The sequence below is a fragment of the Heterodontus francisci genome, chromosome 25, assembly GCF_036365525.1.
Source record: "Heterodontus francisci isolate sHetFra1 chromosome 25, sHetFra1.hap1, whole genome shotgun sequence".
Classification (NCBI taxonomy): domain Eukaryota; kingdom Metazoa; phylum Chordata; class Chondrichthyes; order Heterodontiformes; family Heterodontidae; genus Heterodontus; species Heterodontus francisci.
The window spans coordinates 63,469,982-63,489,515 of NC_090395.1; the positions used below are offsets into that span (position 1 = coordinate 63,469,982).

Below are 19,534 nucleotides of genomic sequence, written 5' to 3' on the forward strand. Positions count from 1 at the left end.
GGCTTTGGAGAGGGTACAGAAGAGGTTTACCAGGATGTTGCCTGGTCTGGAGGGCAACAGCTATGAGGAGAGGTTAGATAAACTCGGATTGTTTTCACTGGAACGACGGAGGTGGAGGGGCAACATGATCGAGGCTTACAAAGTTATAAGTGGCATGGACAGAGTGGATAGTCAGAAGCTTTTTCCCAGGGTGGGAGAGTCAGTTACTAGGGGACATAGGTTTAAGGTGCGAGGGCAAATTATAGAGGGGATGCGCGAGGCAAGTTCTTTACACAGAGGGTGGTGAGTGCCTGGACCCACAGTGGCAGCACTTGCTGCCGGGGGGCTGGTGGAAGCAGATACGATAGCAACGTTTAAGAGGCATCTTGACAAATACATAAATAGGATGAGAATAGAGGGATACGGTCCCCGGAAGTGCAGAAGGTTTTAGTTTAGACAGGCATCCAGATCGGTGCAGGTTTGAGGGCCGAATGGCCTGTTCCTGTGCTGTACTGTTCTTTGTTCTATCACTAAGCTATTGGGAGCAGGTGGGGTGGGGTTACAGATTTTCTTTTGCTCTTTCATGGTGAGTTATTTTACTCAGCAAGGTGACAAAATATCAGCAGTGGGAAAAGAAACATTCTCCATCCCATTTCTGGCACCCATTGTCAGTGTCATTCACTCATGTCAGAAGTAGTGTCGGTGCTTGAACAATGAGCCTTTACCTCAGGAATAACACAGTTGCACCAGTGTGATTTTTTTTTTTTGCCATCCCTAGTGACCTTTGAATGAAGTTGCCAGCTTAAAGCCGATTAGTATCCAATTGTATGCTGTGAGGCTGCACCAATGTGGAATTTTTTTTTTAATTCATTCATGGGATGTGGGCGTCGCTGGCTATGCCAGCATTTATTGCCCATCCCTAATTGCCCTTGAGAAGGTGGTGGTGAGCTGTATTCTTGAACCGCTGCAGTCTATGCGAGGTAGGTACACCCACAGTGCTGTTGGGAAGGGAGTTCCAGGTTTTTGACCCAGAGACAGTGAAGGAACGGTGATATAGGTTCAAGTCAGCATGCTGTGTGACTTGGATGGGAACTTGCAGGTGATATTCCCATGCATCTGCTGCTCTTGTCCTTCGAGGTGGTAGAGGTCGCAGGTTTGGAAGGTGCTGTCTAAGGAGCCTTGGTGCGTTGCTGCAGTGCATCTTGTAGATGGTGCACACTGCTGCCACTGTGTGTCGGTGGTGGATGGAGTGAACGTTTGTAGATGGGGTGCCAATCAAGCGGGCTGCTTTGTTCTGGATGGTATCGAGCTTCTTGAGTGTTGTTGGAGCTGCACCCATCCAGGCAAGTGGAGAGTATTCCATCACACTCCTGTCTTGTGCCTTGTAGATGGTGGACAGGCTTTGGGGAGTCGGGAGGTGAGTTACTCGCCTCAGGATTCCGAGCCTCTGACCTGCTCTTGTAGCCACGGTATTTATATGGCTATCCAGTTCAATTTCTGGTCAATGGTAGCCCCTAAGATGTTGATAGTGGGGGATTCAGTGATAATAATGCCATTGAATGTCAAGTGGAGATATTTAGATTCTCTCTTGCTGGAGATGGTCATTGCCTAGCACTTCTGTGGCGCAAATGTTACTTGCAATTTATCAGCCCAAGCCTGGATATTGTCCAGATCTTGCTGCATTTCGACACTGACTGCCTCAGTATTTGAGGAGTCGCGCATGGTGCTGAACATCCCCACTTCTGACCTTATGATAGAAGGAAGGTCATTGATGAAGCAGCTGAAGATGGTTGGGCCTAGGACACTACCCTGAGGAACTCCTGCAGTGATGTCCTGGAGCTCAGATGTTTGACCTCCAACAACCACAGCCATCTTCTTTTGCACTAGGTATGACTTCAACCAGCAGAGAGTTTTCCCCCTGATTCCCATTGACTCCAGTTTTGTTAGGGCTCCTTGATGCCATACTCTGTCAAATGCTGCCTTGATATCAAGGGCGGTCACACTCACCTCACCTCTTGAGTTCAGCTCTTTTGTCCACGTTCGAACCAAGGCTGTAATGAGGTCAGGAGCTGAGTGGCCTTGGTGGAACCCAAACTGAGCATCACTGAGCAAGTTATTGCTAAGCAAGTGCTGCTTGATGGCACTGTTGATGACACCTTCCATCACGTTACTGATGATTGAGAGTAGGCTGATGGGGCGGTAATTGGCCGGGTTGGACTTGTCCTGTGTACAGGACATACCTGGGCAATTTTCCACATTGCCGGGTAGATGCCAGTGTTGTAGCTATAAGGGTGCGGCAGGTTCTGGAGCACAGGTCTTCAGTACTATTGCCGGAATATTGTCAGGACCCATAGCCTTTGCAGTCTCCAGTGCCTTCAGTCGTTTCTTGATATCACGCGGAGTGAATCGAATTGGCTGAAGTCTGGCATCTGTAATGCTGGGGACTTCAGGAGGGGGCCCAGATGGATTATCAACTCAGCACTTCTGGCTGAAGATTGTTGCAAATGCTTCAGCCTTATCTTTTGCACTGATGTGCTGGGCTCCCCCATCATTGAGGATGGGGATATTTGTGGAGCCACCTCCTCCAGTTAGTTGTTTAATTGTCCACCATTCACAACTGGATGTGGCAGGACTGCAGAGCTTAGATCTGATCCATTGGTTATGGGATCGCTTAGCTCTGTCTATTGCATGCTGCTAATGCAGTTTGGCATGCAAGTAGTCCTGGGTTGTAGCTTCACCAGGTTGACACCTCATTTTGAGGTATGTCTGGTGCTGCTCCTGGCATGCATTCCTGCACTCTTTGAACCAGGGTTGGTCTCCTGGCTTGATGGTGATGGTAATTGCAGAGTGGGGGATATGCTGGGCCATAAGGTTACAGATTGTGGCTGAGTACAATTCTGCTGCTGCTGATGGCCCACAGCGCCTCATGGATGCCCAGTTTTGCATTGCTAGATCTGTTCGAAATCTATCCCATTTAGCATGGTGGTAGTGCCACACAACGCGATGGAGGGTATCCTCAGTGTGAAGGCGGGACTTTGTCTCCACAAGGATTGTGCGGTGGTCACTCCTACCAATACAGTCATGGACAGAAGCATCTGCAGCAGGCAGATTGGTGAGGGCAAGGTCAAGTATGTTTTTCCATCGTGTTGGTTCCCCCACCATCTGCCGCAGACCCAGTCTAGCAGCTATGTCCTTTAGTACTCGGCCAGCTCGGTCAGTAGTGGTGCTACCGAGCCACTCTTGATGGACATTGAAGTCCCCCACCCAGAGTGGGGGACTTCAAGCCCTTGCCACCCTCAGTGCTTCCTCCAAGTGGTGTTCAACATGGAGGAGTACTAATTCATCAACTGAGAGAGAGTGGTAGGTGGTAATCAGTAGGAGGTTACCTTGCCCATGTTTGACCTGATGCCATGAGATTTCATGGGGTCCGGAGTTGATGTTGAGGACTCCCAGGGAAACTCCCTCTCTACTGTAGACCACTGTCCCGCCACCTCTGGTGGGTCTGTCCTGCCGGTGGGACAGGACATACCCAGGGATGGTGATGGCAGTGTCTGGGACACTTTCGTTAAGGTATGATTCCGTGAGTATGACTATGTCAGGCTGTTGCTTGACTAGTCTGTGGGACAGCTGTCCCAACTTTGGTACAAGCCCCCAGATGTTCGTAAGGAGGCCTTTGCAGGGTCGACAGGGCTGGGTTTGCCGTTGTCGTTTCCGGTGCCTAGGTTGACGTCGGGTGTTCCGTCTGGTTTCATTCCTTTTTATTGACTTCGTAGCGGTTAGGTACAACTGAGTGGCTTGCTAGGCCATTTCAGAGGGCATGTAAGAGTTAACCACATTGCTGTGGGCCTGGAGTCACGTGTAGGCCAGACCAGGTAAGGACAACAGATTTCCTTCCCTAAAGGACATTAGTGAAACAGATGGGTTTTAACAACAATCGACAATGATTTCATGGCCATCATTCGACTAGCTTTTTTTTCTAAATTCCAGATTTATTAATTAAATTCAAATTCCACCTTCTGCTGTGGTGGGATTCGAACCCATGTCTCCAGATCAATACCCTGGGTTTCTGGGTTACTAGTCCAGTGATAATACCACTACACCACTGCCTCGCCATCACGCAAAGATCTTCATCACAGAGACCAGAGAGACTCATCAAAATGGCATCAATCTGGCTTGGTTTAGATCTGGATCCCAGAAGTGGAAAGACAGTGTGTTAATGTTCAACTTCATTTGTTTTATTTCAGTCAAAAATATCAATGATCTGTGGCTGTATTGTACTTGTATTGCAGATGTTATTTCCTTGTCTCTGAAAAGTCTACCTTGGATTTCTGATCTTTCATTTTCATTGTATCAACCACATATTTGGGGGATAGTCTTTGATAACTTTCAGTTCTTAGTTACCTTAAGTTTTAAATGATCTGATCACTGCCCATATTATCCCATCTCTAAATACAATGATATTGAGAACAGTAACTGTCGGTGAGAGCTAGCATGCAGTCTCTCTGTGGTGATTCCTGTAACTTGGGTGGCCCATGTTCTTTGATATACACATGCATACACACTCTTGTATAGAAACAAGCATAACTTAGTGTTCAAGAGTTTAGCATACAGAACTCGAGAAACCTTTCTCCACTGCAGTGTAGTTTCTTTGGAATGCAGTCTAGATTTGCAGCTGATTTGCATTTGAATTCTTGGTATAAATGATGTAATAGCCAAACCACAGTTGATATTGAGCAAAGTGTCCTTTCACATGTTTGATTTATGTTGCCTCAGCAGTACCTTGACAATGCTGGGAGATATCTATAGTAAAGTGCTAAGACTGAGTCTAATTTGCAGGAAAGATCTAAACACTTGCACGTCTGTGCTGCATATTGTTTGAGTGTAATTTCTTCCCTCTAAAGGAATGCAAATGTATAATTAATTTTCAGAGCATAATTTATAGCTTCTTGGATAAGACTTGTGTAGATTTGCTACCTCGTAAAGTTATAGTGGTGAGAGCAGATTTCCGCAATATGATCTAAATACTTTAACGACGGGGGACAGGGTATGATGGACTGTATTACTTTCAATGTGAGTACAAAGACTAGCTCATCAATTATTAGATTAAATACTGTATGCATACAGTAATCCTCAGTAAAACTTATAATCTGCTTTGTATGTTTGATCTGTTGGATGAATCTACATTATGTCTAGTCTGTTCAAAGTTTGCATGGGAAAATGATGGAGAATGCAATAGAATTAAGCAGTCTAGATCCCATAGTACAGTTTTCTCTTGGGGCTTTAGATAAGTTTATATTGAACAATAATTTGCCTCATGATCGAACATACTTTTTACATTATTCTATTATAAATCCCAAGAATGTAGCAATTTCTAGGGTTCTGTGCTGATTTTTTGTTTTTGTTTTACAATGGCAAACTTAAGTGTATTTCTGAGATTTACATTTCATTTTCTTTTGGATTTATAACATTTGTTGCTTTCATCCATTTTATTTTTTAAGAACAATTAGTTGGCTTTCTGTGGTGGTAATTGTTGTCAGAGGATTCCTGCATGCTGTTGTTTTTCTCTGGTCAGAGGAAAATATCATTCGAAGACCTGAAGTTTTGAAAACTCAACCCAACAATGAAACTTGATTCCCACAATATTACTTATTCTGCAGACTTAATGCTGAAATAACACACCCACTGCACTTGACACCATAATATCAAAGCACACAATATTTTAAGATGGCTGTCACATTTTCTATTTGAACTTTCAGTATGTGTATGGACAGTTATTACTTTTTTAAAATCCTGTCTCTTCCCCATTTTCTTCTGTTCTAAAGGTGCTTTGTTATATTGGAGTATTGTTATAAAGGTGCTGGCAGCCCTTCAGTATCTCACTCAAGTGGTCATTTTTCAAGTGTGAGTCTAGACATAGTGTCAGAAGACAGTTATGTTACGTGGGAATGGAGAGATCAAAGCTGAACTTGACCCTGTGTTGATGCAGTATTTGCACTCGAGTACTTTCCATCAGGGCTCACTGCCTAGCATTGCAGTGCAAACTCTGGCTGATTTGCCCTATCCATTCCCCAACATGTGAATAGAAGCCAATTGTACTGTCCCAAGTAGATCAGCTAACTCTGTACAGCCCGATCTGACCAGAATGGTTCAGTACTGCACTTGTAGTGCCATTACCCACTGAGCCATTTGCTGGAGGTGAGAAGCGATTTGCTAAGTACTGACTGAAATTTACCACTGTACTGTGAAGTATTTGGCTGGAATATGTGATGACCAAATTAGAATAGTAGCACATGAGGGTTTCAGAATAACTTGACATTTTTAAGAGGAGGGTTGAACTGCAACAGAAATGTGATGGGGTATAAATTTTCTTTCTGTAACAGTTACTGACCGGTGGAAATAGTTTTTCCTTAGCTGTAAAGCACTGATGAATTTGAACATCTCATCAGATTAATTGTCTCTATTCTACTGAAAAGAGCTTTTGCATTTCTCATCTTTGTGCACAGCTAAAGCTTCACATGTTTGGTGTAATTTTAGTGAATCCGTCCTGTACCCTTTCCGTAGCTAAAGCATACTCTCCCAGTTCTGGAACAAAGTTATTTATTTGCCTCTTTCTTCCAAAAATGCAATTGCCTACGCATGAAAATTAAATTTATTTTGTTCTCAAAAATGCACAGTGAACCTAAGAAATAGGAGCAGAAGTAGGCCATTTGGCTGATCGAGCCCGTTCTGCTGTTCAACAAGACTACGGTTGAAATACTTCAACTCCGTCTTCCCGCACTATTCCCATATCCTTTAATTCCTTTAGTACTCAAAAAAGCTATCAGCCTTTGTCTTGAATGTACTCAAAGGCTGAGCATCCACAGCTCTCTGGTGTAGAGAATTTCAAAAATTCACAACCAATTAAGTGAAGAAATTTCTCCTCATCTTAGTCCTAAATGGTTGACCTCTTATTCTGAGACTTTGACCCCATGTTCATGATTTCCCAGCCAAGGGGAAGCATTTTCTCAGCATCTACCCCTTAAGAATTTTTTGATTCAATTAGGTCACCTCTCATCCTTAAACTCAAGGGAATATAGACCTTGTCTACTCAATCTATCCTCATAGACCAATCCTGTCATCCCAAGCACCAGTCTAGTGAACTTCCTTTGCACGCCCTCTAGGGCAAGTATGACCTCCCTAAGATGAGGAGACCAAGACTATACATAGTACTCCAGGTGTGGCTCACCAATACCCTGTAAAATTATAGTAAGAGCTCTTACTCTTGTATTCCAATTCCTTTGTAAACACATGACAACAGACCACTTGCCTTCCTAATAACTTGCTGTGCCTACATATTAACTTACTGTGATTCATGTATAGAGATTCTCAGGTCCCTCTGAATACAAACATTTCCCAGTCTCTCACCATTCAAAAAAAAATTGAGCTTTTAAAATTTTTTTCTACCAAAGTGGATAACTTCATACTTTACATTGTATTCCATCTGCCATGTTCTCGTCCACTCACCCAACTTGTCTATTATCACTCTGCAGCTCCTTTGCATCCTCCTCACCGCTTACTTTCCTATCTAACTTTCATATTGTCAGCAAACTTGGATGCGTTGCACTCAGTCTCCTCATCTAAGTCATTGATATAGATTGTAAATAGCTGAGGCCCAAGTACTGATCCTTATGGTACCTTGCTAGTTACAGCCTGCCAACCTGAAAATGTCCTGTAGGTTCCTACTCTCGGTTTTCTGTCCATTTAACAAGTCCTCAATCTATGCTAATATATTACCCCTCACCACCCCCCCCCCCCAGTCCCTTGAGTTCCAATTTTGTGTAATGACTTCTTGTGTGGCACCTTATCGAATGCTTTTTGAAAAGCCAAATGTACTGCATACAATGGTTCTCCCTTATTCATCCTACTAGTTACATCCTCAACAGATTTGTCAAACATGACTTCCCTTTCATAATTCAGTGCCAACTCTAAATCATATTATGATTTTCTAAGTGCCCTGATATCATGTCCCTAATCATAGATTCTCGCATTTTGCTCACTACTGTTAGGCTGACTGGCCTATAGTCCCCCGTTTTCTCTCTCCCTCTTTTCTTAAATAGCAGGGTTATGTTTGCTACCTTCCAATCGTTGGGAACTATTCTAGAATCGAAGGAATTCTGGAAGATCAACACCAATACATCCACTATCTCTGCAGTTACCTCTTTTAAAACCCTGGGATGCAAGTCATCAGGTCCAGGGATTTGTCGCCATTTAGTCCTATTAATTTCTCTAATACTATTTCTTATGCCGATCTCTTTAAATTTCTCATTCTCACTAGACCCTTGGTTCCCCATTATTTCTAGAATGTTTTTCATGTCTTCTACTGCGAAGACCGATATAAAGTATTTGTTTAATGTCTGACGTTTCCTTATTTCCCATTATTTTTTCACCTGTCTCTTCCTTTAATGGTCCCACATTTCCTTTCATTACTATCTTCCTATTTATGTACCTATAGAAATGTTTGTTTTTATGACTCTTGCTAGTCTACCCTCATATATTTTCTCTTCTTTTGTTATCAATTTCTTTTTTATATCTTTTGCAAATTATGTACTAAATGCTAGCCATTGCTTATCTCCCATCATATCTTTTAGTAGAAACAGAAAATGCTGGAAATACTCAGCAGATTTGGCAATATCTGTGGAGAGAGGAACAGAGTCAACCTTTCAGGTTGATAACCTTTCCATCAGAGTTCTGCACTCTTGCTGCAAATTTGGTTTGCCCAGTCATGTGAAGACTGAAGACCCCCATGATTATTGTATTACCCTTATTACATGCACCTCTAATTTCCTGATTTATACTCTGCCCTACACTACAACTACTGTTAGGGGGCCTATAAACCACTCCCATCAATATTTCTGCCCCTTGCTGTTTCTTCACAACACTGAAACTGATTCTATTTCTTGATTTTCTGCACTAAGATCCTTTTCACTCTACTTTCTTGGTCCCATCCTTTATTACCAGGGCTACCCTTCTCCATTTTGCCTATCTCTTCTAAAAGTTAAGTATCCTAGAATATTTAGTCCACAACTTTGGTCACTTTACAACCACGTCTCCATAATGGCTATTAGATAAAACCTATTAATTTCTAGCTGTGCTATTTATTCATTTAATTTGTTGCGAATGCTTAGTGCATTCAGATATTACGCCTTTAGCTTTGACTTTTTTCTAATTCACCTGACTGCGTGAGTCACTAATACCTTGACCCACTCTGATTATTACCCAAAGCACTGCTCTGCTCTAAAGCCTTGATATTTACTTCCTGCTTTTGAATTAATGCGTTCCTAAATCCTCCTCCGCCCTCCTTTATTGATTAGGAGTAAAGCTCAATAAATGTTTACAAAATAGATAGAGAGCTTTTAAAGTAGTTCTTTTTGCTAATTTCCACCCTAATTAAGCACCTATGACTTTTTGCAATATTTTGGCACTATATAAATGCAAGTTGTTAAATTCCTGTATTTCCCAATGGATTGCTTAAAAACCAGTTTCTACCAATCCTGATCTATAGAAAGGAATTTTTCCTGTTCAGGATCCCACAATGCATGTGTGTCCTGCTACTGACAGCATCAGGCATTGTTCATGATGATGTTTGTACACAATATGCATCATAACGCAATTCATACAAATCCTGGGATCCAACTTTCAGTGCCAAATTCTGGAATTAACTTGAGGTAAGGTCACAGTTTCGTTGCTCATAAGTTGTTTTATAAGTTTCTCTTAAATAATACCTCTGCTGGGGTAAATAAGTGGACACCAGAAATAAAGTGTGCCAATATTAACTTGAGGCCATCATCAGTTTAAATGTAAGTCATTAAATAAAAAAGTTGACCTGTGCCCTTTTCATATTTAGCATACACAAAGAAGTTATCAATATTTTTGGTGAGGACAAATTGATCCGTAAAACAGATTGATTGACATTGTCACATTAGTGCTCTGGTGTTCCAACCTTCACTGTAGATTAATGGGTCATGAGTTCTTTGATATCTCTTACATGATGAGTTTCTTAACAGGTAGTGGATGTAAAATCGTTCTTCAAAGGAAAGCAGGAAATATCAGGCAATGAATAAAACTGTACTGAACCCACCTATAGATTCAGCATAATTAGCATATTATGGGTAAGCTCCAGGCATAAATAATGCCTGTCATTTGGGAGCACAACCAACAACGCCGATAACTGAATGCAACTGCTGCGAACATACGCTTGCTGGATCTTTTGAAATTACTGTTGAGACTCAAAAGTGGTATCCATGAACTGTGCAAATAATTCCAGGTTGTCGTTTAGTTTAACTGTCTGATTAATCTCTTGCGTGTTTTCTTGAAGTTTAATGATGCTCAAACTGAAAGCTGATTTTTTTTTTCGTACTGCTTTCCTGTGAATGTACTGAGTTTATTTGGACTAATTTTTGTCCTGATTTTCTCTTGGTGTTTAATGCTGAAAATAAAACCTGAAAAGTCTGCCTGCGAACCCAGTTCTTGCATCAGCAATTTAAAAATAGACTTTGAAGGTCCTTAACAGTTGGTGTGGATGAAGAAGGGCATTTGTGCCAACCTGGCCTACCTATTTGAAACACACAAACCTACCTTTACTGAATTACACCATCCAACTGTTCTGTAAGTAATTCCATCACTATACCTAACCTGGAAGACCAATCTATTTCTGGTCAATTCTTTTTGTAAGGAAGCACTTTTAGATTCTAAATTTGCCATTCACTATTTTGAATGTTCACAGTTTAATGCTCCCAAATTATTTTTTACTGCACAATTTAATATCTTGTATGTTTCTACAGTATAAAGTCACCTCCCAGGTTGAAAATACCAATTTTATCCAGTCTTTCTTCCTAAATTCTTTTGCCGTAGGAATTAGTTTTGTCTCTTTTCTGCACAGTCTCCAGGGATTGAATGCCTCTCTGTGTCTTGGTGAGCAGTACTCTGTGGTCTGACTAGTGCACTGTACAATTTGAGCATGACTTTAACTTAGAGACTGTTTTACAGTTTGAGCATGACTTCTTTACTTCTACAGAATTACATGCTGTCACAAATATGGTTTTAAGTTTTCAGCAGATGTTGCAGTCTTTTGGGTATCAATGAGCAGATACATGCACTCCTGAACGAGGAGAAGGGGGTCTGAATACTGGTGCTGGACCATTAAGTGCTTCTAATACCTATGCTATTACAGGATGAGTCACAGTCAGGGATTGTCTATATTTCCACTCTCATCTCCACTCACTGGATGAGTGTAATTCTTATCATATGTCATGGCTAGCTGTGACCTATTCAGTTGATAGTATTTGCAGTACAGTATTGTCACCAGCTCTGTGTTAATGTATATGGTACTGATGGATTGCAGAAAAAAAATATGCATCAGTATTATTTAATGGTCTGTGATGCCTGACATATGGCTTCTTTGCAGTGAAGCAAAAGTGACAGCATAATGAAGAGTTACGCCCTAATGGTCTCAGCGATGTTCTGTTCCATCAGTTGGGCATCAGGCAGCATGAAGTAAAGCTTGTGGTACCAAACCAGATTTAAAAAGTCCTGAGTGGGTCTGTTGGATAATGTGGGTCCTCCTGCACACTCTCACAAAACATTTACTATTTGCTGTTTGGGAGGAGAACTCAACGCACATGTACCTGCATGCAGAGGGCTCTCTTTGGTAGGGATAGTGCAGATTTGCAGCCAGGAGTTATAAATTAGGTGTTGCCAGCTCCAAACCACTGAATGCAGCTATTGACCACGAGCCAACAGTGCAGTGTAAGCACAGCTTGAATTCATCGCCTCAAATTACTGGCATCGGTGACAGTCCTGTAACCACCCTGGTTTTATATAATTGAAAATCATCTATCAAGGCACATCCCATTTGGAAGAATAACAATCTGTAATTGTCCTTTTGGGTATTTTCACAGTCAAGGGTACAGAGTACCAGAATTATACACACCCATCATTACACTTAACTGCAATCCTAGTCACAGCATGCTGTAAAATCTTTTTCTGGCCCCAGAAAATCAATTGAAGATCTTTTATAATGTTTGGTCACAGAAGAATTATGAAAAAGGATAAAGAACTTCAATCATGGTATTCAAAAGGGGCATGCTTGGGAACTCTGTGTCTGGCTTATGTAGATATATTTACTAAAGTAATGAAAAATATTCCGTCAGATTTTAACCCGAATTGACCATCATCGAGAAAAGCAAATGCTGGAAATCTGAAATTTAAAAAGAAAATGGTAGAAACACTCTAGATAGGCAGCATCTGTGGACAGAATAGACTGCTTTATCTTTCAGGTGTGGGCCCAAGTGAGCACTGTTTTGATCAGTGACCAACATAACCCTCTAATTTTTTTGTAGCGTGCGGCCAAACGGTTTGTGTGTGGGCCTTTTAAATTATTTTGTGTGGCCGTGCACATGCGATAACTTAAAGGGGCCAACTTATGCATGGCCTGCACGGGAAGTTTTGGGGTTGCTGCGCAGGCAGCACTGCTTAGCGGGAACGTTTTCATAACCTTAGCTTTTACGAATTTCGGATTCCATTGTTGAAATTAAGTTTCTGTAAATCAGTGTTGTGACTGGCTATGCATCTGAACCATTTTTTTATTTCTTCATGGGCTGTGGGCATTGCTGGCTAGGCCAGTATTTATTGCTCATCCTAATTGCCATTGAGAAGGTGGTGATGAGCCACCTTCTTGAACTGCTGCAGTCCAGCTGGTGCAGGTACACCCATAGTGCTGTTAAGGAGTGAGTTCCAAGGAAGTTCCAGGATTTTGACCCAGCGACACCTTTTTGGAGCCACTTCTGGTTTGGATTTTCTCTCAGAACGAACAAACCAACCAAGCAACCTCTTCTCTGATCCTCTTTTCCTTTCCAAATGGAAGCCATTTATCTAACCATGAATATGTATATGGACTCATTAGCACTGGCCTAAATCTCTTGATTATGTTTTAACAGACTTCCTCTCATTAAGGACTAGCAGTAAGAAAAAGGATAATAGAAATTGTCCTGTTCATGTGTGAGCGCAAATTCCCAAGAGTTCAGCACTGAGTTTAAAAACATTGGACTGGGTAACAAGCCCACATTACTTCAGTGACTTAGTATTTCTGTTGAAAATATTGTAGAAATTGATAAAAATGTACCTTGTTATAACCAGAGCTAGGGTACAGCCTGCCTTTTTTGTGTTGGTGGTTCCATTCCATCTAACACTAGAAATATTTTGTATCTTTTTATATATTTAATAGAGAACTGAGTTCAACCCAGCAACATGCTGAGAAATACTAACATCTTTGGGAGGGCAAAGTGCTGTTTTTCCCCCCTCTGTAGATTCAGTTTAAAGTTTTCATTCTTGCTTCTGATGTGATCAGATTTATGCTTTTGACATGTCATCCTGCTTATTTTCAACGGGTTTTGGTGAGACTTTTGTGAGACTGTTTGTTGCACAGTAACGTTTATGGTGGGAGCATTGATTTTGCTGAACTTGAGTTAAATACTTGGCCATTCATCATCTCCATCTGCTGATACTTATTGTTCTCCCAGAATTTTTCTCTCCATTTGCTTTGTTTCCTGGGCCACATACTGACTGTGGTTGAAAGGGTGGGTAGCTGATCTGCTGGGGCCCTGCCAGAGCCACTGTGGACCAGTCTCAAGGACATTCTGGAGAGTGGTTTGATGATATCATGGTCTCTGATTTTTCTTCCGGTCTCTTCCTCCAAAGCGATGTAAGCCCTACATCCCACGACTTGCACCACAATGCTGATTGCTCTTATTATTTTCTGCTGTATTTTTTTAAATGTATTTTATTTGTATTAGCACTGGGCCACACCCATGCTTGACCTAGAAGCCAAGCAGCATGCTGGTTCTTGGGTCCACAGTGTAATTCTTTAACTGTTCTGTTATGAGTTTGAACATTGATATTTGACTCTGCTGATTTCTCTCTGTAAAAGTGCATTTCTGTTTGGTACTGCTGCACATCACTCTGGCGAAGATCAATTCCAAACCAGTGAGCACCATGGTTCGGACGGGGGTCTTGTCACGATGTGGTATTAATCTGCTTTAAAAATTACTGTATGTAACTGATTTACGAGCTTAACATTTACTTGTTTAGTATTAATGCTAAACGAATCTTCTCACTGGGAATCCTGTAATATGTTAAAAACCCAGGGCAAGTTGAAAGAAACTGGAATGACTTCAATCTGCTCTGTAAAATCTCCATAGGGGATACAGGAGAACATTGATACAACTTTTGAACGCCAGCTCTTCAATTTTTTTTTGTGATTTGCCTTTTTAAAAAAAAAATTGCATCCAAATCCAGACCCCTCTGTCTCCATTAAAAACTGTAATATCTCCTGCTTGTAGCAACCAATGGCTTAATGGAAAATCATGAGTGCATTTCTACCAACGTGTATTAACTCTACAGCTAAAGATGTTTATGTCATTGGTACTTTTAACACTACACATTGTTAACTGACCAATACTTGATGGTGGATTTCCAATCTGCATTTGATATCGTGCACTAAGGAAGAAATGCTTGATTGTTTTGTAATCTTCAGAGCACTGTGATTATGTTGCAGCTTTTAACTCCCTCCAGGATACTGTATATGTTGCATTGTTGAGTTCTCTTTTTAAAAAAAGTGCCATCACAGTAATACTTGGAAGTGTTCAGCAGTGTCTGTAATCTGCAGAGGGCTGTGACAGCCCTTTGTGAGCATTCACAATAGTGTAAATTCTTCACAGAATTGGACAATGTATTTTTTAAGTGGACTCCAGTGATCTTCATTTATGTCTTCCAGAGTCTGTAGGGGTTTTCATTCATTATTATTCCATTTATTTTTCTTCTTGGCAAAAATTCCAGTTTTGTGCACCTTTTTGTTAAAATAGGTATCTGAAGGAGTTGCTTTTACAACTTAGAAAATTCCTAAATCGTATGTATTGTTGCGAATGTAGGGTCTGGACAGATGTGAAGAATTTACAAAATAAAATGTACTATAGATTGAGCACCCGCCCCCACCCCCCCCCCCCACCACCCCTGGCCATGGCTTACAGTGTAAATAAATCCCCAGCGTGATAATGAGTTACAGATCAGGAAAATTTCATACAGGGTGGCTGAAAGGACACAGCAGTTGGCCTCGGAGCCCCAGGAAAGGGAAATATCAAATAGGGCTGCTGTTTTTTTTATTACTGTTGGGTGATTCTGGCTGGAAGGTATACACGTGTGGACATCGGGTGAGGATAGTATTGGGCTTGGGTGTGATGTCCTTCGTGGTTCAATAGTCTGCTGACATTCACTGTCTGGTATTTACTGTAAATGCTGACATGAATGGGCAGTTGGAATATATACTTAAAATACACACAAAATATATGAAGGTCCGTACCTACTATACTTACAGATTTTGGAAATAGGGAAGAAAATTGTTTATTTTGAGATTAAATACAGTAAATACTCTTGGTTCGGATGATATCTAGCCATGTAATTTTATCACTATTACTTTACTTTAGGTTAAAGACACATGTTCTCGATGATGGCTTTAGTTTATTTACCATGACTCCAAGCAGAGGCATCTGAAACTGAGCCTAGGCAGCTTTCCCACTAATGGCCTGGACTAGGTAAGAACGAACAGTACAATCCACATATCCACACTATTTATCGTTTATTACCAGCTGCTACTGAGGTATATGGAAATAAGTGGGTGAGTAACAACCTGGTCTCTCTTGCTGTCACATTTTTTTTTTGAAAAGCAACTGGAATTTATAAAGTGCCTTTTATTAAAGTGAAAGTACTTTGCAGAAATTACATTTTTAAATGTTACTGTTTAAGGAAATGCAGCAGTCGATATGTGCACAGAAAGATCCCACACACCATAGTAGAGTAAAAGACCAATCAATCTGTTTTCTTTTTGGTGATGTGGCTTCAATGCATGTAGGCAGGATACTGAGGGAATTCCATAATTTTCTTAAAATAGTGCCTTAGGATCTTTAATATTCATCTGAACAGAGAGACAGGGTCTTGGTTTAACATCTCAGATGAAGGATGGCACCTGTGACAATAGAGACCTCCCTCAGTTGCATGAACTGTGATTCTAGACGTTATGCTCAGGTTGTGGAGTGGGACTCTGTGCCTTTTGATTTTAGCTCCCAAGAAAGAATTTTTTTGCCATTTGAAATGGGTTGTACATCTTGAAAATGGAATAATATGTGATCATTGGCAAATTACAGAATTACAGTGTGTGGACTTCAAATTTGCACTCTAATGTAGTGATGTAGATTCCAAATAACAAGGAGTTCAATGCAACTATTCATCCCAGAGCAATCAGTGTTTTGCATATTTTTATTTTGTTCATGTTTGTTTTGCTTGTGTAACAAATCTGGTACATTTATTACAATTGTGGGAATCAACTATTAAATATGCAAACTGGATTAGAAAATTAAATATCCCTTTTAAAGCACTCAAACCCACAAGACCCGTTTTTGAAATGTGTCAGGTATGTTCATGATGCGAATTAGTTCTTCCTTTAAAAGAAAGATGTTTATAAAAAGGTCAAGGAGCAAAGGACTTGCATTTACAGAGCAACTTTCAGGTTGTGCCAAATCATAGTTGATATCCATGTTGCTATAATTTCTTTAGCACTGCTGTTTAAACGGTCACTGAGAGATGAAGTCATGAAAAATTGGCAGTTAGTTGATGACCAGCCTGGGTTTTACAAGGATGTAGATTGTCAGAGGAAGGAAGAGCTGAGTTTTCCACAATTTTGGGGTCCTGTGAATGGATGAGTTAGAACAGGGTGGTCCAACCTTTTTGGGCAGAGGGCTGCATTACGATTTTTGCCTGGCCCAGGGGGCCAGTGAGCAAATTTTGAAAGATTAAGTCATCAAAAATTTATCGTACAAATAAAAACAACAACAAATGTGCATTTTTGTGAAGAGGCTTTAAATGCAAAGTCTAATTTATTGACTTACTTTCTCGTCTATATTGAAAACTGATTTAGTGACATACCTGGCATTGTTTTTTCTTGCATAAGTACTCAATCACTGCCCGCACATTTGATGTAGCATTGCAGAGTATTCTGGATAGATATCCTTCTGTCAGGAGTGATCTTGATCTCTCTCTCTCTGTCTCTATCTATCTCTCTCTTTCTCTCTCTCTCTCTCTCTCTCTCTCCCCCTGTTTTTTCTGCCCCTGCATGTTGTTTTCCCCCATCTCTGTTTTTCCACCCCCGCGTGGTGTTTCCCCCCTCTCCGTTTACTCCCCCGGCCCCCCCTCTCTGCCTTCCCCCTGCTCTCTGCCTCCCCTCTCCCCCTGCCTCAACCCCCCCCCTTGCTCCCTGTCAGTTGCACTGAGCGGGAACGTTCAACAAAGTAGTTTCATGGTTGGTCAGTTTGTTTAAAAACATCACACTGAGTTTCACAGCTGGCAGCACGTTCAATCAAGAATTGCAGTAAAATATTTTCAGTGAATTTTACTACCTTCAAAAAATAACAATTTTTTGATACTCCTATGTATCCTTGCATAAATAATAGTGGCACGTTGTTCCAGGAAAACTGGTCCTGTAGTTTTAATACTCATTGACAGGAACGCGCTTCCCAACATCGGACAGATTCAGGGTTTTCCAGCGGGCTTTTAAAAAAAAAAGTCAGGAAACCCTGAATCTGTCAAAGTTGGGAAGCGCATTCCTGCTTCAGCAGCTGAGCTGTGAAACTGACATGTAAAAAGGCCGCTCTGCAAGAAGGAGACAAAGGGAAATTTCTCATCTCCAGTCACGGAACCCTGTTGAGGATGAGGAACGGCCCCGGGTACATTTTACACCCGTGGGCCAGATGGACATCTTTGGCGGGCTGGGTCCTGGCTCACGGATTGTATGTTGGACAGCCTTGAATAAGAGTGTAAACCGGAGAAGATAGCAACAAAGGCCAAAGGAAATGTGACATCAGAGGTAAAAGACTAAATGAATGGAAGTTGGAAAATAGTCTCTAAATTTTAATTATCTGTGTTACGATGTACAAGTGTGTAAACCATGAAACTTTGAATGTTAAAGGAGCTTGTGTATGTCTAATTTAAAAAAGAATTGAAGCTGTAATGCAAAACATTATGGAGTATTAAAACATCTGTTCTCTGCTTTAACCAATCTCAGTTGGGGGAAGTGTTTAGCAGAGGAGAGGGAGTGAGTGGAAGAGAGGTTAATTCTACAGTGACTCAGAGGGATGAACCTTGCGGGAGACTTTTGAGGCATACTGAAGGAAAACTGTTTGGTTTGGGGAGTTTGAGATCCACTATACCTCATGGTAGCTCATTATAGAAAAGCATTGGAAGGAAACAGGGTGTGGATCATTTGTTCTCAGCCAGAGAAACGGAAAAAATCTTTGTATAAAAGAATGCTTATTAGGTATTGAACTTTAAAACTAGCATCACGCAATTGTAAAAATTAATTGCATTATAATGTAAAAGAACTTATCTTAATGACTTCTAATCTTTTACCATGTTTAACAAAGTGGAGCTCGTGCGGAAAATCCATTGCTTAGTACTTCAGCAATTAACTTTTCTTGTATTGGGACATGATTTTTACAATGGATTGGAGCTCCAGAGCTGAATTGTGTCTGCATTAATCTGTTTTATTTAGAGATCAGCTGGTCTGCTGAAGCCATGGGGAGCTGCTGGAGCTGTCTGGATAAAGACACAATCTCAGACAACCACCCAACCAAATTCAAGGTAAGATCTCACTTTACACAACCCAAAGCAATTGGAGCGCTTGGCCGTAATTAGTTGAAACCTTCCTCAATTGAAGGAAATATTTGTAAAAGCTAGAGAAGGTCTTAATGTAGTCCCTACTTGCAGTAAGCAATAGCAACTTAAATTTATATAATGCAGGAAAGCCCAAGCTTCATGGTCCACTTAGGTGCAAATTGTGAAATCTTGTTCTTCTTTTGCATAGAGTTCAAACTGTGCACACTAACCTACCTTGGTGTTCTGATTTGGTATTTACTCAATAATTGAGGACTTTGCAAGCCTTCAGGCACATGAAATTCAAACAGGGGCAAATTAGCAAGTAGAAGTAGAATTGAGTTGCCTTGGCATTGTGAGTAATATTGCCTTGGTTCACGGGCTGCATTCTGACTAGATGCTGTGATTTGGATGCTTGACGTAATGGCTGGATTTTGCAGTTGTAATGGTGAAACTGTCAGCATTCGCTGTCATTACTCTGTGAAACTGACAGCAACTTTTGGGGTCTAGATATGCATGGTTAAACGTGGAAATACAGAAGTTGCTGTCAGTGATTCCCTGTTCCTCCATAGAGTGCGCTGTTCAAGTCCTCGCAGATGGAAATCATCTAGAAATCATACGTGTACTTCCACTTTTTTTATGCTGTTAATCTTGCTGTAAAAACCCTTGACAAAGTTATGCCTTGTTGAATGAGATTTGACTGGGTTCTTAATGGTGTACTGAGTCATAATTATTGTTGAATGACCTCTCTGGCCCTGAAAAACTAGTTTTATATTTATGGAATGTCAAATTTCTCCATTATGGTGAATTTCGTAGATGTTTA

At 41.0% G+C, this 19,534-nt stretch overlaps 1 protein-coding gene across 7 annotated transcripts in view; it reads left to right on the top strand.

Moving 5' to 3' along the window:
* LOC137383932 (fibroblast growth factor receptor substrate 2-like) overlaps positions 1 to 19,534 on the top strand; it is an 85,666-nt gene that overhangs the window by 38,965 nt on the left and 27,167 nt on the right. For 4 of the 7 annotated variants that reach the window (XM_068057342.1, XM_068057337.1, XM_068057343.1 and 1 more), the window contains exons 2-3: positions 15,495 to 15,602; positions 18,611 to 18,699. In XM_068057342.1, the coding sequence (XP_067913443.1) occupies positions 18,634 to 18,699 (66 nt within the window). In that variant the 5' untranslated portion in view covers positions 15,495 to 15,602; positions 18,611 to 18,633. Of the gene's footprint in view, positions 1 to 15,494; positions 15,686 to 17,655; positions 17,927 to 18,610; positions 18,700 to 19,534 lie in introns of those variants that run through there. The other 3 variants (XM_068057339.1, XM_068057341.1, XM_068057340.1) reach the window with 3 other exon arrangements.